The sequence below is a fragment of the Agelaius tricolor genome, unplaced genomic scaffold, assembly GCF_023055355.1.
Source record: "Agelaius tricolor isolate 1412-34295 unplaced genomic scaffold, bAgeTri1.0.p SCAF_8, whole genome shotgun sequence".
Classification (NCBI taxonomy): Eukaryota; Metazoa; Chordata; class Aves; order Passeriformes; family Icteridae; genus Agelaius; species Agelaius tricolor.
In genome coordinates this window covers 35,696,750-35,724,496 of record NW_027269268.1, presented here as the reverse complement: position 1 = coordinate 35,724,496, position 27,747 = coordinate 35,696,750, and the positions used below count along the sequence as shown (strand labels likewise).

Here is a 27,747-nt window from a genome sequence, read left to right as displayed (position 1 = left end):
ACAAGTTGTTAGTGCACTGCTTCTCAGCACCACACGTTACATGACTACCAATGTTTGTACTGTGTTCAAGTGGCAGCAGATAGACACAGTCAGAAAATGGCCAAGATGTACCTTTGAAGATTTCTCTCTTGGTTTTGTATTTGCCAATTATAAGAACCTTGTGAAGAGCAATACACTGATCAATAAACATATCATCAGAATTTCCTTCTTTATCCTGTTCTTCTTTTCCAGAAACTGTATTTTCCACTTAAAGCAATCGCTTCACATGCAATGGCCATGAAAATATTATATAAGGTCATTCAGATCTGACAAACAAGAGCATTTCTTTTTAACTTTTAAAGGAATATTGCTGAGCATCTCCAAAATTTACCTAGTGTACAAAACCCTAGACTTAGTAGACAAATAGTAACAACACATTTTTAAAGAAACCAAACTCAGGGAGGAATTCTGTCTCTTTTTGTATTAAAAACCATTTACTGAATTTGTTTAGTAAAGCAAGCATCACACAATGCTTTAAAATTTTAAAATTCAGGGATAAAAGTTTACTTCCAAAAAGATGAATGGAAAATTGTGCTTTCAGACAGTAAGTTATTTATCATACAGGGGGAACCAATTCATCTCACCATCAGATTCCGGGTAAATTAATGTACTCTCTCTCTCTGTCTCTCTCGATATATATTTATGTGCAGTTCATATCCAGGTCCTGCAAAAATCTAAAACTATGTGCTTCACTTCAAGTAGCAAAGGCACCTGTGTTATTGTCCCTTTTGGAAAATAAGGTGATCTTATGTTCTAGGTTTCCTGATGAAGAATACATTGTTTTGTGGATCTCTCGCCCATCTCTGTGCTGAGTGGCAGCACAAACCACAGGAGAAGGCAGCGCTGAACTCCTGCTTACAGTGGAAGAAGTTGCTCTGCAGGCCGCTTGGAGCGTCGGGCTTGTCACAAGGGAAACCGAACTGAACTGTGAAGCAGAGGGATAGTAACCAAAGGCTATTCTGGTGTGAGGATAAGACGGAGTCCTTCTAGCTCCACAAGCAGATGTTGCTACTGGATTGACATGTGGAGCCTGCTCCTGCTGGGGACAGGTAGAGTTTACCATTGGGACAGGCGCAGAGCTCATAGATAGTCTGGCGAGGAGCTGAAGAGCTGGGTGAGGAGGAGGAGGAGGAGAAGGAGGAGGAGGATGAAAAGGACCCCACTGGTAGATTTCCCAGGCGGATTGTATCTGCGTTTAAAAATATCTAAAAAGAGGGAGAAAAAAAAGAATACATAAATTTCTATCAGCAGTGAGATATAATTTAAAGAAGTGCATTGAGGCATCTGTGAGTTTCTAGAAATATATTTTAAATTTTAGAAATATTTTATTAGAAGTATTATAAAGATATATTAGAAATTACTCTTTTTAGAAGAGTAGGCATTTATTGTTTTCATCTCCGTGTAGTAATTTCTGCATTAATAGTCATTATGACAATATATGCAATTACTTTGTCGACATGTTTATTCAGGTACAAATATTTTTATTAAAAAACATTTAGACAAGATTCTTGAGTAGGTTGAATTTTCACTTGAACATTTTATAATTAACATTTATTCATTCATGGCAGCAGCACATACTTGCTCTGGCAGAATTTGTATTTTAATAAGTGTGAAGTGATATTAAAGCACATTCCCCAGTGTGTTCCTGTAAGCAGTTGAAAATATGTGCTGAACTGTGCTAAATTGTAGGGGCTTAACAATAGTTACTTCCAGAGAATAATTAAATGAGGTTACAAAGACATATTCACAAAATGAAGAGCTTTTTTGACCTAAATTAAGAGGAGGAAAGATTTCAGGTTAGTCTTATTAAGAATGCCATCAAGATATTCCCATTTGGTTTTGAACATTGTGTATGATTAAAAATATTGTGGGTTTTTTCAATATGTCTTGGAAATAACATGAGTCAGTATGAAACTGTAGATACCAGTAACATTAATGAATCTCTGTTGAGTTCTCCAAAACTTATACTTACATTTGCAGAAAACTGCATGTCTTCTACTGATTCAAACAGATGAGTGTCCAGCTGCTCAGAATTTTTTTTTAATTTAAATTTATTTTATTTTATTTTATTTTATTTTATGGAAAGAGTAAATAAGAGCTAAAGTAAAACCAGTCATTATCTGAAGAGCAGACTAAGAACTTCTAGAAGAAAGGTAACAAATCAAAATGACATTAAGCTCTGGAGGTGACACTTGAAGCTTAGGAAAACGTGAGTTCCTTAAACACTTGCTAATGTTTTTTATATGTTATCTAAAATCAATGAAGCCAACTTGACGTCATTGTACCACAATGTTCACAGTACATGTAAAGAACCAAAAGAAATATGGAAAATATTGCTTTTTTTATTCTGTAGGAGACAAGCATTATTTTATGATAAAATAAGTGGTATATGGCGGCAAAGCAGTGCAGAAACACTGCTGAGCTCCTGCCATAGAGAAGTCAGGAATAGCGGGCTGGGAAAAAAATAAAGTGTCTAGATAAAATTCCATACAGGGATTGATGCATATTTATGTTTCCATCCACAGCAGAAGCACTGTAAATGAGTGGAAGTGTTGAAGGTAATATAGTTTGAAAGTAGCCCCAAACACTAAAACTCTCCATCACTGTAAGTTCTCTAGCTCCCACAGTAATCATACTGTCGTGGAAGGAAATATTCACCAAAAGGGACAGAAAGGGAGAATCTCAGAGGCAAAGGTGACATCTGCATGTCACAATGCCTTCTTTAATTCACATTGTGACTGACAGAGGAAGTGATCACAAAACTAAAATGTAGCGAACCTGTAACTTACATAACAAAAGAATGATGTATTTAGACACACAATGTTGCTTGGAAATTCCTGTATTACAGACCTGAGATAATTAGTAGTCACAACCCATGAAGAAATAGTTTTTATGTAAGAAATGTGGATGGTGTTGGCAACACTTTAATAATGTTTTGCTAGAATTACAACTGAAAAAAAGATTACACATGTTAAAACCTTCATCTCAGCTAAGAGTAAATGTGAAAGTAACTATGGCAAATATAATATGAAAAAAAATAATGGATGGGAAAAAAAGAGTTTAATAACAAACTAGAAACTAGTAACTGGTAAAATGTGGGAAGGAAACAAAGGACGCAATAATGAACGGAGTGACAAGTAATTAAAAGTACTCTTTCACTTCTCATATCAAGCAAAACCAAATGGTAACAGGTCTATTATTAAAGTAGTAATAGCAGAGTTATCAATAGCATTGCATAAAAATCCAGTAGCATTTAACAATGCAAGGTCTGTGTAAGTATATCTTTTGTACTAAATAATGCTCAGCATAGTTCTGCACTTGGAGAAAGATCAAAAATTGATGTCAGAACATGACTGTGATAAAATACTTTCAATTTCAACAGTAATTCAACAGGATATTAAACTGGAGCCAGTAATGGCACATACGTTTAATCAGCAGTTCTTGATAACTTTTAACAAATACAGCTAAAAAAAATCTGAGTGGCCTTTTGGATTTCTAATACTGACTTTCAGTAAGCCTTGTGCCATGGTTTAACCCCAGCCAGCAGCCATGTGCCACACAGCCATTCACTCATTCACTCCCCCACCAGAAAGATCAGGAAGAGGTTAGAAAGGTAGAAGTTGGAAAACTCATGGGTTGAGATAAAGACAGTTTAACAGTGAAAGCTGTGCACACAAGCAAAGCAAAATAAGGAATGAATTCACTGTTTCCCATGGGCAGGCAGGTGTTCAGCCATCTTCAGGAGAGAAGGGCCCCATCAGGTATAATGGTGACTTGGGAACACAAACATCAGCACTCCAATGGCCCTTCCCCTTATTCCTTCTTCCCACAGGAGCTTTATATAGAGAGCCTGATGTCTCTATATATGGAACATGGAATGTCCCTTTAGTCAGTTGCAGTCACCTGCCCTGACTGTGTCACCTCCCAGCTTCCCATGCACCCCCCGTCTCCTTCCCAGCATGGCAGGATGAAAATCAGAAAAGTCCTTGGGTCTGTGTAAGCCCTGCTCACCAATAACAAAAACACCTCTACATTATGAACCTTGTGTTCAGCAGAAATCCAAAACACAGCCCCATACCAGCCACTGTGAAGAAAATAAACACTGTCCCACAACACAAAACCAGCACACAAAGCACAGCCCCATACCAGCTACTGTGAAGAAACACTGTCCCAGCCAAAACCAAAACACCTTGATATACTTGGAATACCAAAGAAGAAAAGAAAAATACTATTTCTATGGAAGCTGGAGACATTAGAATATCATATATGCAATAATAAAAAGCACTCCAATATAGAAGACAAGTGTGTAAGGCAACCCATCAAAATACAGGATGAGGTCTTCATACTTTTGGCAGATTGTGTGACTGACCATTTTAACAGCTTAGCTGCAGTCATGATGGGAAAGGTTCATGAGAAATCTGTAATACAAAATTAAAGGGTTTCTAAAAGACATGTCTTGATTCAAACAAAAATTAACTCAAAAAATCCGAGATCCTATGTGTCACAGATCTGGCTGGAGTTAAATCTCTTGAAATTTATTCTATTATTTGCTGTGAGCTCAATAATTTTTCTTTTTGTTTACATCAGGACAGCTACACTTCTACAATCTATCATTGCAGGTGTTCTGTAGTGTACTGCTCTAAGACTTTATTCTAGAGCACTTTGGTGTGCATTACAAAGTAGCTGTTATTTTACTCATTAAATGAAATTATCTTTAATAAGCATAGCTGTGCAGGCTTTTCCACTGGTATTTACAAATTTCAATCTGTGATGTACAACAGTCCAGGTTTATCTGGTATCATAATCCAGCATGCTAGCTGTCCAGGCCTGTCCCAGCATGCATCCCAGAGCATCTGGTGAGCAATGTGGGTACTAGGATGTGATGCCTGAAAAAATTGAACTGGCTTCTTGAGAGGGTTATATCTGCTGCAGTGAATCCAATTTAATCCCATCCCTAGAGCTACACCCTGGTGAAGCCTGTGTTGAAGAGGATTAATAAAGATGGTTTAAAGCCAGTATTAAAATCTACCTTGTACATATGCTGTCAGGGTTATAAATGAAAGACAAAATTTAGAGATGCAACATTGCTATCTATTAGTTAAGCAGGAATCCAAATATACTGCCAGAGTAACCCAACACATTAGGAATTTCAGCATTCATATTTGAGGATCTATGTTTTCTGTCCTCTGATCTGCTAAACCGGAAATTCATGGCTGAAAAGTCCTCCAACACCAGCAACACTTAAACTACTTACTGTTTTATGCCTGATGTTATCAGGTGTTTAAAGAGAAGGGAAGAAGTGGCAAGAGAAAAAATTAAACAGTATGATGTTTCTAGGGAACACTGCTGCTAGATGACAGTAGTTAATGTGTACATGGCCTTTCTCTAATCTGTTCTGCTGTGAGAGGTATGAGATAAGCCACTTAATAGCTCACATGCATCAAGGCAATGTAGGCCAGTCATAGTCTTTCTGAGAGTCTCACTCCTCAGCAGATAAATAGGCACAAATAAAACCAAAGCCTTCATTCATTCTTGAAACATTGTAGGAGACTGACGGACAGATTGCAAGATGGAAAAGGCAGCTGCTTCTCAGAGAAATGTTATTTCATGGAGAGCAGAATGCTGAGCAGCATCATGCTCTCTAAATACTTAACCTTTAGAAATCCCAGATCATTGCTTTGTCATGTGCATCTTAGTACAGAGAAAAATATATTAGTGCTAAATTGATTAAAAGTAGATCTGATTTCTGACTAATTAACCAAACTAAATCAGCCTTGTGTATGTGATAAGAATGGAAAAATGGTATACACTTTTTATATGCAGTTTTTGCTAATGAAGATCTGCCTTTCTCCTGCTCATCAGACTGTATTGTTAATCTGAACATTGAGAGGGAAAGGGAGAGGAGGGCAAGCCAGAAAATATAGATTATTGATGAAACAAAGAACTAAATTGAAGGAGTAAACTTTCAGTGGGAAATATGTAGGCATGAGGTAAAAACATCAAATACTTGTACAAGCCTTCAATACAGAGATATGAACCTGTCTTGTATAAAATTCTCTAATGGGTCTTAGTCAAGACAGCAAATGACAGTTTAAGTTGACACAGCCAAATTAAAAATTTAGGATTTATAGACAATGAAGAATTTTCTGTATCCATGAAGTCTTTGACTAAACAGGCAACTCTATAGGGCTGCAAAGGCATATTTCAGGTCTAATGTAGATAAGAAATGGCAGGAAACTGGAGGAAGTGTGAAAGAAAAGAAGAAAATCTGATAGTGGGTATTAATCAACCAGTATGAGAAGACACTGTAGTGATGTCTCACTAAATAAAGTTTTTGGATTCCCTTAAATATTCAAGTATTCTGAATTACAGGAATGCAAGGTTTGGTCTTAGTCTTTTTGCTATTCTGCATAGGCTATCAGAAGCATCCTACAAAGAAGATTGTACAGATTAGGTCACTAGATTCAACTATATAATTTTCATATGCTGATGTGTTTCAATATTCAAGGTTAAGATGAACTATAGCATAAATTGAAGTACTTTAGTTTGCATGGACCATTTATTCTAACACTTATCTGTGGCTTTCATTAAATCTAAATGATAGTTCCGAGAAAAGGAACAAAAAGTCATAATGAAAAATTAAAATATTAACTTGATAGCATATATACTGGAAAATTTAAGCACATGGTGGCACAATATCTGGAACCATATTGGTCATAATGATTACTTGTTTTGAGGAACAGTTAAACAGTGAAATTAATGTAATGGCTGAAATAAAACTGAATATAATAAACATTCAGAGAAGACCAAAATATCTAGTAAAAACTATGTATTGAAAATGTTTTCTTTACAGTGCTGGGATCAGTTGACCAGAAGACAAATGAGACCTTCAGGCCTAAGAGTGGCCTGGTGTGGTGAGTGTTCTTTTTCTAAAGATTATACCTGGTACACCTGTGCCCAGCCACCCTGGCAGCATTGCCCCCATTCCCATCTCCATGTTATGACTACAACCACTGACAACTGAAAGGGATTTGAAAAATAACATATGCATACATTAAAAATAACATTGTACATCAGTGAAGTGTACAGTTCGTTCTTGAATGGAAGAATTTATGTTTTCACTCATCAGTACCAAAGAGATGTTTGTGAGGGTAAGGTTTCATTTTAAGTACAAATTTTTTGTAAATTTAATACACAAAAGTATATATTGGTACTTCTGAGTTATAACCCCAATACAATAAATGGGTCCCTACTGAAGAAAAGCCCTTTCAGGTGTATTTATTCTTTCTGTTACAGAAATAATTTTCAGTCTTTGCAAATTCATTCAATGTTTGATAGATGTGACTTCTTTGTGGTTTATGTACACAATCCAGAAAAGAAAATGTACTTGAAATATTTGTGCTTAATTTACAGAGTACAAAAAATTAATTACCATTTAAATAATCATTAGAAAGTACATTATATTAAAAATATATAATAAATTATTAATGGTCATTTTTAGCTTTCTAATAAAATTTCTTATGGTGTGAGTCTTGAAAATTTAGCCATGAAAAAACGTTTTAAATATGGGTTTTGTCAGTTAAATTGCTTTGCTTTTGTATTTTTCATTGTAAACTGGTAGAGAACAGTGTTTTTTTTGAAAATGAAAGTGGTTTTTTTTTAAATATGCATTTGATTTTAAGTATCTGTCAAAACATCCTAATAGAATTTTTTAAACCTATAATTTAAAAAATACAGAAAAAATCCCTTCATTTTCCCTAATCTCTTTCTTCACAGAAAACTGTAAGAAGTCAACTGTTTAATACCATGAAAAAGGCTTTGAAAACAAAATACATCACATGTATTAGATAATTTTTGATAAATAAAGAGTGACTCTTTGAACTCTAGAGCCTGCCATTGCTTATTGTCTAATGAACTCAATTCATGCGTACAAACATTTAATTTTTTTTGCAGACATTTAATCTCAGACAAACATAACTTGGTTGAATTGAAATCATCTATGAAATAATTTTTTCTTTGATCAACCATTCCTCCATAGTTAGGGGAAGCAGCATGTACAACATGATAATTCAATTTCAGTGTATCCTCTTAATTTAAAAAGTCCTGTTTCTTTTTTGTTTTCTATTTCAGAACACAAAATCATCCACAAGAATGCCACCAAATGCTTTAAAATGGTATAGTTACTTGAGGTTACAAGTGAAGATTACTGTTTTATTGAATATTAATAAATCTTAATTAATAATCTCTGTGTTAAATGCATCTCCTGGAATTAGAACTGGATAGGATCATAGATCAAATGTTAGTACTATATGCATTTGTTAGGCTCTACAAAATAATATTATCTGTGTGTTTCATTAAATGTGCTCTGCTAAAATAGTAAATATAAACTTGGCCTCTTCTCTGCCCCACTGATTTTGAGTGAACTTTATCTGTTAAAGAATATCGCTCATTTTAATGTGACAGCTATAAGCCCTACCATAATGAGGGATCAGCCTCATTATGCCAGACACAACAATATATACTCTACAAATGATACTATGATAGAGTGTAATTTGACAGGGAAATACAAGGGCATAAAGAGCTAAATAGGAAAAAGGTCATAGACAAGGTGATTATTAAGAATATATTTGTAAAAATGAGAAGCCTCTGTACATCTTTCTCCTTTTATTGACTTAATCTTTGGCAGTCAACAGGATGCAATGAAAGAGTATAACTTGCATAGAAGCTCCTTGGAAAGACATATAGCAGCTGCTCAAGATTCCCAAGAGCTGAGCCTACTTAGCAGCCTTCTGCTTCAGAGACTGCTGCAGCCAATACCCCAGAGTGCTGGGCAGCCCTGCAGAGGGGTCTCTGGAGAGATGACAGAGAGAAATGTTCTGGAATTCAGCAAAGGCAAGTGCAGGGTCCTGCACCTGGGGAGGAGTGACCCCATGCACCAGCACAGGCTGGGATTGACCTGCTGGAAAGGGAAGGACCAGGGGGTTCTGGTGGGACCCAGCTGCACAGGGAAGGACCTGGGGCTCCTGGTGGACAACAAACTGTCCACGGGCCAGCAGTGTGCCCAGGGGATGAGAAGGCCAATGGTGCCCTGGGGGGCATTAGGAAGAACATTGCCAGCAGGCTGAGGGAGGTGATCCTGCCCCTCTACTCAGCCCTGGTGAGGCCACATCAGGAGTGCTGTGCCCAGCTCTGGGCTCCTCAGGACAAGAGAGACAAGGAGCTCCTGGAGCAGCTCCAGTGGAGGGCAACAAAGATGAGTGAGGGAATGGAGCATCTCTCTTGTGAGGAAAGGCTGAGGGAGCTGAGCCTGTTCAACTTCATGAACAGACATCTGGGAGGGGACCACATCAATATCTATGAGTATCTGCATGAAGGGTCTCAGAGAATGGGTCCAGGATCTTTTTTGTGGTGCCAAGCAACATGTTAAGAGGCAATGAGCAGAAAATCTTTCACAGAAACTTCCACCTAAATATGAGAAGGAACTTCACTGTGTGGGTGACTGAACACCATAGCAGATTGCCCAGAAAAGTTGTGGATTTTCCCCCACTGGAGATATTCAGGAACCATCTGCACACAATCCCATGTGCTCTAGAATGACCCTGCTTGAGCAGGGCAATGGGAGGAGATGACCCATTTTGGTCCTCTTCCAAATTGACCCATTCTCTGATCCTGGATGGTCAAGACTATTACATTAATTGTTAGGCCAATGAGTGGACACCATCAAACAGACCTTTCAGCTTGCTATCTTTATACAATTAAGTGTTTCAGGTTTAATTTGAACATTTTTATGTCTAGTAAAATCAAGTATCCACAGAATTCAAAATTGATTTGTACTTTTGCATTACACTCTTATTTGAGAAAGTAGTAGTGAACTAGCAGTCATTGCGCTGAATTTCCAGACAAGAAATGATCTTTTTCTTCTTATGTGAACCAGTGGATTCAGCTGTAGCCTGGAGCTTCACATTTCACGTTCCTTGTAAATGATTGCTGCTTTAAACCATTGGTTATGGTTTATTTATAGAATAATAGATAGTTCACAATTAAATGCCAAGTTATAATTGAATCAAAGGATTCTGCTGATGCTTCAGCTCACAAGGGTGCAGCTCAAGAGCTTTAGAAAGGGCAGCAGAATCTGAATCTAAATTACAGCCACCAGTATTCAGTCTGGGATCACACACTATGATGTGTAATAGGGATAAAAGGATTATTATAATACTGCAGTAAATAAAAAGAAAATGTATCAAACAGCAGAATTCAGGATGCTTGCAGAGGCATTCAGTTTGTGATGTGGAGGCTAAAGATTATACTGCATAGAAATAAAGCTAGAGGAAAAGTATTTTATAAACACATTTATGTTCTTAAAAATATTCTGAAGTTATTCTTAAATAAAAGGAAAACCTATTTGTCATAGTTAGTAAATGCATAATGCTCTGTAACATGGCTATAACTGGTTGATTCCAGGTGCCACATAGCCATTTACAGTCATAATAGGGCAATAACTTTGCTCAAGAAAGAAAATATGAATTCACATATCTTTGATGAGTTTTTGAAAAAGCTTTCAAACATTAAAAAATTAAATTTCACTAACTAGAATAAAAATGGTACAAAAGGCTTTGCATGTCTTTCTAGTACAAATTGTCATATTATGAAAATGGTTCACAGATCCAATTCACAAAGACAACGCTAATTTATTTGTGGAGGAAACCTGACTCATAAGGCATTCAATTCTTAAGCTAAAATGATTATTTTTAATACAGATACTTTGTCATTTTAGAATGCGTTTTCTTAAAAATGAATAATGAGAAAACCTTTAAGCATTTTGTTGTACTGTCTGCTAATGTGGTTTATCTGTTGGGCTGTAAGCAGGAAAAGCAATCAATATTTTGTTGTGTAGATGTTTAATCCATCAGATGTTTACCCTGGTTCCTCACATCAGGCTGTAATTAGTCCAGCAATTCCCTAACGTGGCCATAGTAACTTTGCACAACAGCTAATGCTCTGGTGCCTGTCATATGCCTTCCAAGGTGTTTCTGTATTTTCCTCTAACCCTCTCCAGTGGAAGAGCTTAAACAGTGGACTGTAGAGGCATTGGTCAGACTGCAGAATAGAATTTCTCTGTGGATTTTGGCCACAGTTCATTTCAGATCTTACTGAAATTGCAAGTATTCAAGACTCTGAACTTTTTCAGATGTATATTTATTGAACACTTCATTGGGAAAGAGTGGAGAAAGGTTGGTAATTTGTTTTCTGATAATTTTCAATCTAACATCTGTGTATGAAATCGTAGATGTGCAAAGTCTTATCACACAGATAAAATAATGATTTTTAATAAGAAGGTCAGAAAAGTCAGCTTTTCACTGGCATTTTTTTACTACAAAACATTTGATAGTGAATTGAATTCCAGTTCTGAATAATACATAATATAGTCATTATATTTTTTCTTGGATTCCCATTGTCAAAGTACAACTGAGGTCACAGGACATTGTTTCCAAAACTACTTTTCCAACAAGATACACTAAATACTTAAGAAAAACGAGAAGTCATGCAAATAAATTGCAATGTTGATCTAGTGAAAAAAACCTGATGGGTTCACAGATTAAATATTTGTATGAAGAGGTGCATGAGGCAAAACAAAGAGAATATAGAAACAAACATTGCCTAAAGCATAATGGGAGAGTACAGAATGGTAACAGTCTTTCTGTTGGCTTCTCTTTTTTTAACTTTAATTTTAATTCAAGTTTAACTTTTCCCCTCTGGCAATATCATGAAGAGAAAGAACAAAGAAATACATTCTATTTGTAAAATTTATCTTAATACATTTAGGAAACACAATAGATATGGCCAGGTAGGGATTTATGAAAGGGAAAACAAGACAGGTTACAGGAAGCTGTAGACTCAAAAAATACCCACAGACAGGACAATGATGAGGTAGGACAATATTTGCTATTAAAAGAGGATTAGACTTTTTATTTTATCTCAGCAATGTTAGGAAACAGTAAGAGAGGCAGTAAGTAAGGATGAGAGACTGGGGGAAGAGCTAATTATGTAGAAACTCAGAAATAAGGTGGGGCATGTGGTATATAAATATTTGAGACTCTGAATTAGGAAAACATAGTGCTTTAATTATGCTGGATGGATACTTACATGAATAAAAAAATGTTATCAAAATAGGTTTTTGATGCAATATTTTGGCCAAAATGTTCCTATCTTCACTCTAATGCAGAGTGTTCATTCCAGGGGACTATCTGCCACAGATGTAAATGTTGGTTTTGTTTGGTTTTGCTTATGTTGGATAGTATGCAAAACATCTAGAAACATTTGGTAGAGAATACAAAACACAAAACACAAAAGGCAAAAAAAAAATTCTAAAGAGCTGCATTCATAGTGAGATATTTACATTATGAATTTCCAAAAATGCTGCACTGTAGCAAGCCCCTCTGAGAACAATTCAAAAATCTATAAATTTCTCCAAAGTGCCTAATAGAAATCTGAGAGCTCTTGATAGCCTTCAACAAGATCTTTGCTTTTTATTTTAAATGTTATATCATTTTACGGTCTAAAGAAGAAAGGACTCCCATACCAGAAATCCTTCATACATTTCTGAAATTAATAGATTGCCATCCCAACAAGTGACCCAATTTTGAATAATTTGCATGTGTTCACACAGGTTTACACAGGAAGAATCTTTACCAAAGCCTTTTTATGCCAATTACTTATCACTGATATCTGAAACAAGACACTAATGAAACAGGAGAGAACATATGATGGAAGTACTCTGTCTCTCTTACAGAGCTAGTAAAAGATTAAGGAGTTAAACCACAGGTAGAGCAAATGTGTTAAACCTCTTATTCATGGTTTATGATGCATTAATCTAAATTAATCCAAACTTCTCTGTTTTATTTTGACAGATTAATCCAAGTTATTTTTTGCCAGTAACATGTAACCAACTCTGTTTCCATGGAAGGTTTTTCTTTGATTCTTAATTTACAAGTAATTCTGATCTGTATCAACTAAGTTTATTTTCAGTGTGGATGAAACTTACGGATTCAAATATTAGTTAAAAAGGAAATAAGTATTAATAGTTGGACAAGCTAAACCAAAATTACTTTAACAAAGGCAAATGCAGAACACTTTTTATGTTGTTTACCTTGCTGGTGAATAAACCCTCCTCACATTGTGTTATGGCAGGCAGAGATGCAGAACATTGCTGGCTGAACTCACCTCCCCTTCTGTGGACTGCAAGTGCAGTTCTTTCCTGCAGGTAGCCTTTAAGTCTCCTGCAGCTGCGTTGACTTGCACTCCCCTGGGCGCTTCCATCACCAAAGATCTAGTAGGAGATTCAAGTCTAAAAGACAAAAAAAAACACTGAGAAAAAAATGCGCTGAATTCGACCACCAAAAACTGCCCAGACTCAAAACCCACGATGCAGGTAGATATCAACATATTTTGAAAGGTAACAAAGGAAAACCAGATTATATGTGTGATTCTATGACTGCCTTTTATGATACAGAGAAAGAAAAATGTTAAGCATTTAAGAATATACTGATAGAAACTTATCTGCTTAGTGATGCTTTCTGGCACTAGCACTTAATGCATCCCACTGTACTAATACTGAAATATAGGTACTTGAGAATCTACACAGCTCTGTTAATGCTTCTGTAATGAGAGTTTAATATGAAAATCTTCTTAGTGACTGATGACAAATGTTTAACAAAATAAAGAGAAAACAAAACCCTTAAATGTTTTAAATGATGTGAAACTGGTTAAAATTACTTTGCCTTGAGAGACTCATTCATGTTTTGGGTATGTTTAGCAGCTTCATGTATGAAGAGAGGAAAAGAAAATCTGTTATGTTGCTATTATTTGGGGGGCATTGTATGGTTTTTCTGTTCTCTAAAATACTCATTACCTTCATATAACCGTGTTCTATTAGGGTTAAGACACACATCACTGCTTCTTTGTACCTTTACTCAAAGCAATTCTTGTTCTACTGTCAGTCTTTCTGCTTCTCGCTCCTCTATGCTCAAGATTCTCCATCAGCCTTAATGCAGAGCTATGATACTTTCCTAGCTGTGCTTTCTCACAGTATTGCAGAGATTTCTCTTGAAAGGGAAGTACTAATGCAAAGGTTTTGTAGAAAACATGCTCACATGCTGAATAGGGAAAATGACAGGATGAAGACTGTACTGAACTAGGAAACAATAATTCAGCTTCTGATTGTGTTCAGTTGTAGACATTGCATAGCACATAAGGGAGGGAGACAAAATTTTTTATCTGTTTATAACTTATTACTAATAGCAGGACCCAGTTCCACTTTACCTGAACAAAGGCTTTTTGTAAGATGAAGTATGTTAATAATAAAAGCATCTAGACTGAGTAGCTTGAAGAAAACACTGTATTTCCCTCTTTAGCAAAGTGGTCATAGCTATCCAAGAATATAATGAAGTATTAGATGTATAATGAAGTTGGCGCAGAAAAGCCAGATAAATTTTGTCAAGCAATGGAACAAGAGAATTTCAAAGTATTTTAACTATTGCATTTTTTAAGTACAGAGAACAGCACTGTATTACCATTTTAAAACCAAGGTGCCACATTTCATGCAAAGAAAGTCACTGAGATAGCGCCTGTGAAACATTTCTGTTTGTTGCATGTCACTGACTCAACAGGGAAAGGAAAAAAAAGAAATGGAAAAAAAAACCAAAAAGAAAAGAAAATAAAACCAGAAAAAACAAAAGAGAAAAAAAAATATTAAGCAAACAAAATGGAGCTATTAAAAGCAGTTGTCCAGATAGAGAAAAATACAAGTTTAGATACTGATATGAAAAAAAAAATACATGGGATATATATAGATAGGAGCAACAGAAAAATATCTATGTCTACTACTGCTAGGGTGTTTTCTTTCTTTTTTTTGATGCATTGTAGGGAGAAGTTGATAGAAGGTTCTGCAGTTCTTCGTACTGGAGAAGAATCTAAATATCATGAATTATTTTATGACATACACAAGTGCTTTTCAGGCGCTGATTTGTGAACTTCTGATGGCTGCAGGACGGCAGAAAAAGAACTTCCAGAATATTTTTTGAATTATGTAAATTATAAAGTTTAAAAATTAGATTTCTGAAAGTACTCCATTGCCTTAATGAGTTTTTACCTTGAACTTACAAGGAAACTGAATCGTATAAATGTTAAATGATTTTATTCTTCTATTCCATATTTTTCAGCAGCTTATCATTGTGATTTATAATCTACTTTACAGGAATATTAACATTTATTTCTCCATGGTTTCAGATGCCATTTCATAATCATAAAGACAAAAGTGTTCTTAGCTACATTTATTGCATTGAATCCATGTGTCTTAGCCAAGCCAAAAATATTTCTGGTTTCATAACACCCAAATCCCTCAGACCTAACTAAAACTTTTCAGCAGGTGGACAATTAAAATCTGTTTAGGAACATCCATCAAGAAATATGTCTCTCTTTGAAGAATAAACTTTTGACAGTGTATAACAGAGTTGTTTAGTCTAGTTTCATCACAGTTTTTCATGAAGTACATTAGCATAAATAACTTTATGTCTGTCTAAAAAGAGAATACTTGGGCAATTAATTTCTCAACTTGAAAAGTTGATAATTTCAGCCTTCTCCACACCACAGAGAAGAAAATTTTTAGACAATAGAGATTCTTAGCAGTCTTTGGAAATCAAATAATGTGGTAGAAATGTCAAGGAGTTACTAATGATCATCAAGGCAGATTTTAAACCAACACCCATCTATTAGTAAAACTGAATGCCTAAATCTGTTTTACAGCTCTTATTTACTTATTGTTATTCTCTGTCTGATCTGCATCTGAAAAGAGAATGCAGCATGCTGCTGCAAATGTTAAAGTCTATACACGTAGATTATTTCCTCAATGTTTTCAGATAAATTAGGTTTGGTATGCAGCTTCTTTATAATAATTTTTCTTTGCCGTATTTCTGTACCTTTAATCTCTACTATAAACTCATTGTAACACTCCACATTGTAAGGCTCATCCCTCCAAGAAAAAGTTTATTATTATAATAGCATATGGAGAATTTGCTTCCTTTCAGATTTACTGATGGCCTGTCACAGTGGCATTTACATCTATGAGTGAATCCTATTGATAAAATTAATTTTTCTTTCCCAAAAAACAAACTGCTCTGATGGACAAGGTAACTACTGCTATTATTAGACAGAAACTACAGAACTATAGGAAAGACAAAAAGGCTTTTTAAATGACTTTTTACATAGTATAATTGGTCAATTTGCTATGTGTGATGAAGCAAGCTGATCTATCCATAGCAGATAAGGGCTTTTTCTTCTTAATTATCAGTGGTTAATTTGTGAAAAATGATAAATTTCATAAGATCAAAGCCATATGAATTTGAGCTGATATAATGAAAGAACTATTGCTAGAAAAGGGAAACTTTGAAAATATCTTGAATATGTTCCTTTGAAGGTGTTAAAACATTTCTCATCAGAAATGCAGAAACATTTTTTCTTCATTTTGTATTTTCTGTTTACAAGCTGACCTAGATTGCATTAGACAAAAAATAATTTAAAATATGAACCAAAAGAAAATGTTTCCTTCTGGGTTTTAAGCAATATTTTAGATTTACCTCCTGCATATCCCTCATACTCACAGGGGATATAATTTATCCATATTATTTTTTTTCTGTTGGCTCCTGGAAAGTATTTCTTAAAATAGAAGGAAATAGAAGATTCCCCTGTGCAGAAGCAAATAATTTATTTGCTTTCTGTCTATTTAAGCCCTATATCCAACCCGTGCTACTTAGTAAAACAACTGATATAAACCTCTACCAATACCTTATTGCTTATACTATTTACAAAGTTATACATGCACATTTTACCATATATATATAAAAATAACTAAAATATTTTGATACATTTACATGTATCAAAATATGCATTTCTTTGAGATGCATATGAATCATTGCCATAATATTTATATTTCTTGAAGCTTGTTGTATTCTTATGCTTTTAATAAATTGCTTATATTTTCAGGACGATTTACTATTATTATTATTATTATTATTATTATCATTATCATTATTATTAGTATTGAAAAGCATGGGTAGATTTGAAGGCCTCAACATTCTTAATATTGTTTACTGATCATCATCTTTTCTTTGTTAAGAAGCAAAATTCTCATATGTTCATGAGAAACTTACTTTTATGTACATGAAAACCTAATCCTGGGCATGATTTGTCTCTGTTTTTTGAGACACACACAACTCTTATGTAACAGAGAGTTAGATAAGTGTTTTCTGAAATTAGTTTTGGCCTGAGCCAATAAATATTAACCTTTTTTTTCTCCCAGTTTCCAATTGTGCAACTCATGGATGATAAAATTAAACAAAGAGGAAACTTTCATGACTTAAATCAAAATAGTAGAATGGCATTCAGTACTGCATTTCACATTGTATCCATGCTCTGCATTTCACTGACTTTGGCATGTGTCAGCATGCCCTTATTATAGCTTCTAAAATTCTCACTAACCTACAAATTCACTGGGCTCAAAGATGAGTTCTAATTGCCCTGTACATGCCACAGATTTAAATCCAATAGGTCTGCATTGTCATAGCAACACCTGAAACCACTGAATATTTTAATGTTATTTGGCATAGATGATAATTCAGAAAAACAAATTCCCACATAGGGAAGTAAAGAATCTCTTCTGAGTATAAAAAAATATGTATTTCTTACTGAGGAGGAATAAAAAGAAACAAAAGGTCATTGAGGAGTTTTTTCAATGTGGTGTTAAAGGAATAGAAAGGGTTCTAGAAGAAGCATCAAGGAAAAGTGAGAAAGGCTGGAAAAAGCAAATATTTAATGCAAAAGCTTGACTAAATAAGCGGGTGATAAGAGTAAGGTTAAAGAGAACTTAATGCATGATTTTTTCCTAGCATGGGTGAAGGCATAGCCAGAATAGCTAAAGACAAGAAAGCTATCCAAATCACAAGTAATATTAAGAAGAAAACAAATCAAAAACATAAGTGGCATCTCAGGTAGTAAAAAATCCTGCAGTCATAAGTCAACTAAAATGTAAGCCCTTGAAATTTGTAGAAATGTAAGGTTTAGAACGTGAGCTTTTATTTCTCAGAGAAATACCAAAACATGCTTGAAAGTCTAAACTTCCAGGCTGTGGGAAAAAGTTCTGGATATGAGACAATCCAAAATTGTTGCTTCAGGAAAGGTATGAGAAAAGAATTTTTCATAGACCTGACAACTTAGAGCTAACCCATTTACCCTAAATACTTCCCTTTGCATTATCGTCCTTATTTTTATTCTCGCTTGAAACCCTTTCCATACATGCCCTGCCTTTCTGCTAAACATTCTTACATGAAGTTTGTCTTTACAGAAATAGCTCCATTACCTGAATTGTCTTTCAGAATATATTTCCTTAAAATAGAAATCCATCTTGTCAGAAAGAGATTGAAGCAGCATGCCCACAGAAAATGCTCAAGTGCTTGTCAAGAGTTAGATCTGAAGATAAAGTGCCTGGGGGAGTCTGAAGAGTCTCAGTTTTGAAAACCATTAGTGATTAGGAAGTAACAGTCCAGACCACTTGTAATTGTCTAATTATATTTTCTACAGTGTTTCTCTAAGGGGTCTTAAGCTGATATAAACAGATCTATTTTAGCTGAGGCAAACTGTGACATGGCTTGATCCACATTTTGAGAAAACAGCATCTCATGGAAAACTATTCTGCTGAAAATCCTGACAGGTTTACTTCAAACTCCACAGATTAAGCATATCAGATACCTTGGAACAGATTTTCAAATGGCCCATATTTGGATTGTACTCAAAAATTCCAGGAAGAAAATTAAAAAATCAGTCAATCATAAAAAAAAAAAAAAAATCAGAAAAGGCTTGGTGAGTTTACTTTCAGCCACTTTTTTAGGACAACTGCCATGTCCAAACTAGAGGGATATTTTTACTTTCTGCAATGCAAAATTGAGTAGTAGATTGTGATGAAGTAAAATACTTTTTTTAATTCTTTTGGCAGCAAAGTCAAACAAATGATAAAATGTGAATTGCAGGATAAGACATGTAAAATCATTCATTTTTCTCTATGGTTTAAAATTATCTTTGGAGTTCTCTGTATAATTATAGAGATAAGCAATAGGAGCTGTTTGGTGGACTGCAGAACGAAGAGTTTCATAAACTCATGTATTCCCTGTAACTTTGAGCTTCCTCATTCTTATATCCAGTCTGTATGAGCTCCAGATCCTTTCTCTGGCTCTGACATGGTGCTAAGACAAGAACCCAAACCACACTTCTGCACCCACAACCACAGCACTGCTGCAAGCTCCATGCACTGCACATGCTAGAGCCCTCACCTGAACTGAAGCAAAATGTTGCAGAAGCTGAGGGTATTCTGGAGCCATGTGTACACAAATGGGTAAAGCAGGAATTACTAGTACTGTGAGCTGATCTTAGATGGGCACCATGTTTCAGAAGACACAGAGAAACCTAAAGGTCTTCCACCTTGTATGAAACTGCCTAACTGCTTCACAAACTCTCAGGGACATAAGAGGAGAGAATAGACAGACACAGAGCAAATTTAAGAAGGCTCGTTTTCTTGTGAAAGTGGTTAAACAGTATCACTGAAAATACTCCCAGAAGGAAAAAGGAACAGCTGGAGTGAGGAAAAAATCTCCATGGAGAAATTTAGTATAAGGAAAGAATGGGGAAACTAAAGATTGCTCAAATGGAAAAAAAAAAAAAAAAAGTAGCCCTCCTTAGTAATGCATTAGTAAGCCTGTTCACTTAGAATCAAAAGAAAGATATGAAATGAAAATATTATGTATGTTACAGAAGCATTACTTAATGACATATTGTACAACTTTTATGGAATATAAGTAGAATAACAAATCATATTTCATCAGAAAAACTACAGCAAAGTGCAGGTATGGTGGTATGGTGAAACAAGACTGTATTTAGAGTCCAAAGCATGTCAGAAATGAGTTCTGGTATCTCTAATATCTCCTGGGCATGGAGCACTGTTGCTCCATTTAAAAAGGTAGTGAAACATTTCTACCCATAGTGTCTGTGAGAATGAAAAGCTTGAACAAATTGTGGGCTGTTGTGCCTAGTCCTAGGCTGGACCTATGTGAAATTCAAATTAATTAAGCAGCAGCTTGGATCTGGAAGCAGTGTAAAAGCAACCACAGTTAAAACAAGCCTTGCAGGAGCCAAGGGCACAGAGGAGGGCACCTACTGAAACCTTCACCATCTCCCTCTGGCACTCAGCACTCACTGGCTGTGCCTGCTGTTAGATCTGATGCAGCTTCATGTAAACAAAGATCCTCGTCTGCCTTCACAATTATTGCAGTGTAAAGTTGCCATGTCTTTCATTAACTCAGCACTGGGCAAATGCTTTCTGCTGCTACAAGCTTTATATGGCTTTTCAAATGAGACTGATTGGGAAATACATTTACTCTCATAACCCTGTGTAGGCTGAGACAGCTGTGCTTGGAGCCCATCTGTGGGTTCCTGAAGGCATGAGATGTCATAATCATAAAGCAAATATAATCATAAGCCCATCAGAAAAGGACTTGGAGGTGCTGGTGACAGCAGCTGAACATGAGCCAGCTGTGCTCAGGTGGCCAGGAAAGCCAATGGCACCCTGGCCTGTGTCAGCAATAGTGTGGCCAGCAGGAGCAGGACAGTGACTGTCCCCCTGTGCTCAGCACTGGTGAGGACACAGTTTGAATTCTGTGTCCAGTTCTGGGCCCCTCACTACAAGAAGGACATGGAGGGGCTGGAGCGAGTCCAGGGAAGGACAACAGAGCTGGTGAAGGGTCTACAGTGCAAGACATGGGAGTGGCTGAGGGAGCTGGGGTACTTTAGCCTGGACAAAAGGAGGCTCCAGTATCCTAAATTAAGCACATGAAACTCAATGGATTTTTCTATCTCTTGTGATAGTAATATTTTTATCCTTCATATCTTGATTCCTGATAGAGCCCTTTCCCTTTCCAATGTCAAATATAATCATCATCACTGAACACTAAAGCAAATTATTCTTTCAATTTAAGAGCCATACCCAGATTAATTTGTTTCTACTCTGTCCTGTCTGCATAGCAATTAGAACCTTTCATTACTGGTTTTCTTCTCTGTTTCCTTCAATATTTAAGAAAATTATATATATACACACATATATACACAAATACACATATATATAAATGTATGTAATGCATATTTAAAAAGAGAAGAGCACGTGTTTTTAAAAGAGAAGCTTAAATGTTGGAAATTTTTCAAATTTTACTATATCCATACCTATTTTTGTATGAACATGTATGTTAAAAAGTCGTATTTTCAACAGCTACTGATAAGACTAAGCAAACAATATCCATGTCAATATCCACACCCAAACAATGAAATAACTAACACAAACTATGAAAAAAAAATAGTAATTATTTCTATTTTGAAGGGTACTGAAAGTAACTAGAATTTGACATCATTAAAACAGCATAAGAAGGGACATGGGTTTTTTGCTCTGTTGCATCTAGTTTTTGATTAGGTTTTGTTTATTATTTGATTTTTGGCTCAAAAGAGTCATGGAGATTTTGTCACTCTCAACATGCTCAGATGACTATAAAGTTAAGGTCAAAATTTGATGTGTTTTCTGGCTCCAGGCTTTTACAAAATATAATATTCTGACCTATTAGTAAACCATCCCTTAAATGTCACAAAAGGTGTCTTTTACAAACCACCAGACAACTCTGAATGAACCAGACCTCCTCTGCAAGACAGGAATATTTTTAATTCTTAGCAGAGGTAAAGTAGAATCCAACTATCTTGCACGGTTCCTTGCCACTTGATCAATTTTCATCTCATTATTCCCAGCATTAGCTTGCAGGATTAACTGATTGTGGTGTGCCAGGCATGACATAGAAGAGAATTTTTTTTTTTAATTTGAACTTCTAGTTATCTCCAGAGGACAACAAAAAATCATTCATCCCCTTATTAAGGATGCTATTGAGGGCAAAGTTATCTGCATTTAACTACTGTCTGTCTATTTTGTGCATGGATATTGCCTATTAGTGCACCATATTTTAATGCACTATTGGCCTAAAACCAGTATTTGGGGAATACATTGGCAGTTTAGTTTTCCTAATTGTGTTCCTGTGAGAAACAGTAGCGAGAGAAACAGGAAGATTAAATTATTAAGATATAATTCATTTTCCAGATTCTAATGCATGATTCTTTTATGCTACTTATCCCAACTAATGAAAGTCATCTTTAATTAATTTTTGGGATTTGACACAAAGCTTTCACAAAGGATTGTATAACAGCACTGCCTGAAAGCAAAACCTTTCTAGCAATTATTTGAAAATGCAAGAAAGGAGGAAAATGTGACCCAAATGGTTGGACACATAGGAATTAATTACATTAGTATTCAATTCAAGTTTATTTTCACACAACAAATTTTTAATAGTAAATATTAAGGGATCTTCTCTGTATGAAGACCTTAAAATCTGGCTATAGAGCTAAGAGTGTCTGAGGCAAGGTTCAGATATGTGGAGCTAATGTGAATCTGACTGTATTTTTGTCTTCCTGCCCATGATGGATTAAACTAAAATCCCAGGAAGTACTATGATCCTTGTGGGTATCAAATTCTTAGACCGAATTTTCTATTTATGCTTCATTCAGAATAATCAAGGTGGTCATTATTCCATTTTTTAAAACCAATAGTCAATCATTTTACATATACAAGCCTATGAGTAGGTTTCCAGCATATTTTGTTTGGGAGAAAACAGAAAAAACATCCAAGGTTTATTAATTGACCACAAATGCATATTCCAACATGAAAAATATGGGGTGATTTATACTTTAATTAATGATCTAATATATATTCCATTATCTTTCAGCCCTGTATACAATAATTCTCATAGTCTACTATATTTGCACCAATGCACTGCAATTTGCTGTCAAATTGCATTCAGTTGTGTCCACTGAAAAAAATGAATAATATTTATTCAGCAAACTTTCTACACTCACATTCCTTACCATTAAGTTTAACCAAAGACACAGAGATGCAGCACTTGGAAAAATACTCTAGGTGATTTTAGGACTGCCATTATTGGACACATTAGGTAAGTTTATTCTAAAATATTAAAAATTATTAGGACCCAGACCAGCCCTCTGAAATGTCCTAATAGTAATTGTCATAATTTTTAAATTACTGAATTGACTTGAGAGTTTTAAAAAAGAATATGATAAGAATCCAACTAATATAGAGGAGCACATGTGTAAAAAAACTTGCAGAACATAATATAGACTGAATATATTAAGAATAAATCACTTACAAGTAAGTTAAAGTTACCTGATCCAACTCCAAGGGCGTCTGTTCCTTCAATTTTTTGAATAAGAGGTATGGGTTAAAATAATTATTAATGAGAGGGCAGAAAGCTGAATGCCAAATGCTTACTAATTTAAGTCCATCTTGAAAAAATGAACTGAAGTAACAGCGGAGTTGAAATCATTAAGCAACAATAGGAATCATGGCAATGAATAAAGACAAAAGACTGGAGGGGTGAATGACCTATGTGTGAATTTCAGAAGCAGTATGAGGTGATTTTAACCTTACTTAAATTAATCCTGAAGACAGAGGACTATCTGTTTTACCATACGTTTTCACTCATTATTTAATGATTAGAAAGAAGTAGAGGAAGCAAAATTACCGATCCCCTGAAAAAAAAAAAGCTTGTTATGTTCCTTTGATTTCTGCTGAACTTCCTCTGATTAGAGATCATATCACCTTGGTGATTGTCACTAACAAATGCCTTTACAATTATTTTCCACAAAGGACTGACAAGAGACATGGAAAGGGACAGAGATTTTTAAGATAGAAATCCAGTGAGTGGTATCCTCTGAAAGAACCCAAAGCTATACATTACTTTAAAATGTTTGGTGTAAATGGTCAAAAACAATCATTTACTTCACACACTCCATGTATAATGGTCAAACATCTCCACATTGGCAGCTTCCTGCAAATGATTTCTGCAACATTGATATTGGTCAGTGCCTTTGCAAAGGTAAGGCTGAGCATTTAACCATTCTTTTCTGCAGAAATCAATCAGAAACACTTCTGGGCAGGTAAAGAGATAGTTATATAATGTTCAAAAATCACATTAGAATTGAGTCAAAGCCTATACTCTTTCTCACCAGTTCTGCTGGGAGTAACATGAGGAAGGACCTTTGCTTTTCTGTGATTCTCATTATGAATCACATCTATATCAGTCACAGATTAGTACTTAGCAGTGCACATACATGCACTTCCAAAAAAAAGCTTTCACTTTACACTTTTCCAAGTTTTCTTCTCTACAGATTCCCTAGTAAATTTTAAACTTAATCGTTTACTATCTATTTATTTCTCCACATTGACTATATACAGAAAAAATTTACATTTAGAAATGTAGCCTCACTTGGTAATGAATTTTTGAAAAGTGTATGTGTTAATATTAAAAAGTCTAACAACCCAGAAACATTGCTAAATGGAAAAATCTGGGACAGTTTACTTAACTTGACCTACGTATTCTGTAACAGCTTATAAAAAATCAAACTGGTCTGATGCTATCGACCAATACTACACACACTGGACCTTACAAACACCTGAATATTCCAGCTTCTAGGGAAAATATATTTCTCAACAATGCCACTATGGGAGGCAGGTCATATATAAAAAGCACTATATTTTACATTTCATGCAATAGGAGTTTGTGGGGGTCTTTTGACTAGTTAACAAACTGGAGTCTATAAGGGTTTTTGTATCCATGAGTCATTAAATAGGCAGTATATATATTACTATACAGATATTTTTCTTTTAATCCAGACTTAATTTTTTTGGAGAATATTTGATTTAAAAGCAACTTTTTGAACAACACCTACTTGAGGTCTTGGGAAGGTTCTGCTCTGATATGGGGTGTCTCCACAGAGTGCCCAAACACTGCCCCTTCCGTGCCTAAAATACATAAATAAAATACAGTAAAATTACTTTGGAAAATAAAAACACATTGAAATATATGACCATAAATTGACACTATTAGGAAAAAAATCTGATAAAATCCTTTATTAATAATTTTAATTTTTTCTTCATATTTACATTTTCATTTCTATATCAAAATCTGGACCAACATCATGTGAAGCTCTGGATTTCTGCTTTTTCACATACAATTCTGGAACACTTCCAGATCCTAATTTTTCAGAAATGGTTTGGCTGAATGTTTGTCTCCATATTTTGGAGAACAATTATTTTACAGAGAATAGAAATTATATATTGGTGTGGCAAAAACACAGTAGAGAAATGTCTGCTGCATTTTACATTCTGGTTATTTTGATTACTTAAATTGAGATGCCAAGCTTTTATAAGTTTTGAGATAACTCTCTCTTGCCTGAAGTTGCTGGCTTAATCTAGATATCTGACAGTTTCAGAGTTTCTTTCTATCAGATCTTTCTCAGTGAAAAATTGTATTCTCATGGAATGTTCTTTGTGTTGTTTTAGAAGTGGACACTAAGGTTTCTCCTACTGGGCATTTAAAATACAGAGAAAGAAAATGGATAGCAGTTTTTCAAATCTGAATTGCTTCTCTATTGAATTTTGATTTTTATTACTAGGTCCGACTTGAATATGGTAACTCCACAGTTTTCATTAGACAAGCAAGATTTTTTCATTGAGAAACTCCTCTTCAATTAAAAAAATACAACTCTAGTAAACATTCACTGAAGTTATTTCAGAAAAAGACAATTCTTTAATAGATTTTAAATGCATTTCTTGAAAGAAAATGATGGAGGAAACAAAAGACAAAAAAATAATAAGGATCTTTGTTCTTTGTTAAAGTAATAGAAAACTCAAGAAATTTATATGTAGGGAACAGCACTATAAAATCAGCATTTCTCTTACCTCCCCCCTCTAAGGACTGAAGACATAAAGGTTATTCATACCCTCACTTTAATAGATAGAAATAGCCTCCATATGTATTTAGGCATTTGAAATTTGCCTCCTTTTTTTCACTCACTGGCAAGCATCATGCCTATCCTTGTTTACTGGTTTATCCAATGCCATTGTTTTTGTCATCCACTTACATAAATTTTGCTTTCCTTCTCTGAAGATGGTTTACTTGGCAGTGTGTAAGGCAAATAGCTTAGAACTAGGGAGTGAAAATCTTTCCAACAGAGAACCTCCAGCAAAAGTGAAAGATCTCAATAAAAATGTGTAAAGTGGGTAATGCATTTATCTTCTATCAAAATAAGATCAAGGAAACTGTCTGGGATAACTATGGCTCATTACTAAATATTCTTGAATTAATTGCTATATTTCAACAGCAAAAGGTTTCTAAGACTTGAATTCTGAGTAGACCTAAAAATATACCTACAATATCTCATAGTAGGTCTGCAAGAAGTGCTCAGCAGAACATAGCCACCACTCTAATTGCTACAGTATTTTAAATACAATAAAGTATTTTCAATTATTAAAATATTAAAACATTTAGCAAATTTTTTCAGAAACTCTGGATGTCAAAGAAGATAACTATTAGATACTTCTACAGTTGACCAATGATATTTAGTTTCAAATCATTACCAGGATTTAAAAGCAGAATGAGATTATAAATGCCAAATTGGTAACATTACTTTTTAGTGTTAAAAGGAAAATAGCCTGAGAAAGAGGCAAAAAAACCCCAAGCTAAGCAAACTTCAACCTTGTAACAATTTTCTAAATTCCACCTTCATTAAAACAAAACAAAAATAACCAATCAACCAAAAAAACCCACCAACTCACCCCACCCCGCAAAACTTTAATTGTAAAGTAGTCTATTAGTATGGAGTATTGAAGAGAGGAAGAGAAGAGTAATGAATTAAAATCCTAGTTGTTTATCTCCAGGAATCTATAACCTTTACAAACATTCTGGGAAAGAACACTGAAAACAACTTTATTACAGTGACTGCTTTGAAGATCTCAACAAAAAAAAAAACCTGAACAAAATCCATTTTCTGTAACCAAGTTTTGCTGTGTGTTACAGAAAGCCACAGGAGGAAAAAACACAGCATTTCTTTTTTCCTAGTATTGTTCCTAAATGTTCTTTACAGAATCTGTTTTTTAAATCTGGCAATGACTTCAACTTCTCTTTCCTTTATAAGACCAGAATAACATGCCTGTACAGCCAGGCCTTCTGCCACTCAAAATAAAGCTCATCCCCATCTATGAGGAACCTCTCTGGGAGCTGAATATCCAAAATCAGAGTGTGTTTCCAGATCCCATTCATCATTTTCATCAGTAAAATGAAATCCTTTCAGTGCCAAGGGCCCTTTTTATTTTTGAAGGTGGCAATGGAATACGGAGATGTAAACAAGTGAGCAGAATGCAGAGTTGCCATGGTCTTATGAGAAGACCATGCCTGTAATATTTGAAAGAGCATTGTCAATGCAAAGATGCACAAAATTCACTCTAATATGAGTCTGACATTAAATGAATCAGAAGTGACAAAGGTATTATCAGGCAAAGACTGATAATAAAAGTTAAATGACAGCTAGTTATAACCCAACTTTAGTATCTCCTCACTTTCAGCATCACTATTTTAAAAGATGAGAAGGCATTTCTTCCCTAAGAAAATAGAAATTTGAAAGAAAGACCAAGTTTTTCAAGCAGACTGGAAATCCAGGCAGGTAGAA

The 27,747-nt window shown here is 35.0% G+C and overlaps 1 protein-coding gene across 2 annotated transcripts in view; it reads right to left on the bottom strand.

The window, feature by feature from the left end:
* Positions 1-793: 793 nt before the first annotated feature.
* SGCZ (sarcoglycan zeta) overlaps positions 794-27,747 on the bottom strand; it is a 395,003-nt gene continuing 368,049 nt past the window's right edge. For both annotated transcript variants that reach the window (XM_071432308.1, XM_071432309.1), the window contains exons 6-8: positions 24,970-25,042; positions 13,261-13,384; positions 794-1,244 (exon numbers count right to left, since the gene is read on the bottom strand). In XM_071432308.1, the coding sequence (XP_071288409.1) occupies positions 1,026-1,244; positions 13,261-13,384; positions 24,970-25,042 (416 nt within the window). In that variant the 3' untranslated portion in view covers positions 794-1,025. The remainder of the gene's footprint in view (positions 1,245-13,260; positions 13,385-24,969; positions 25,043-27,747) is intronic.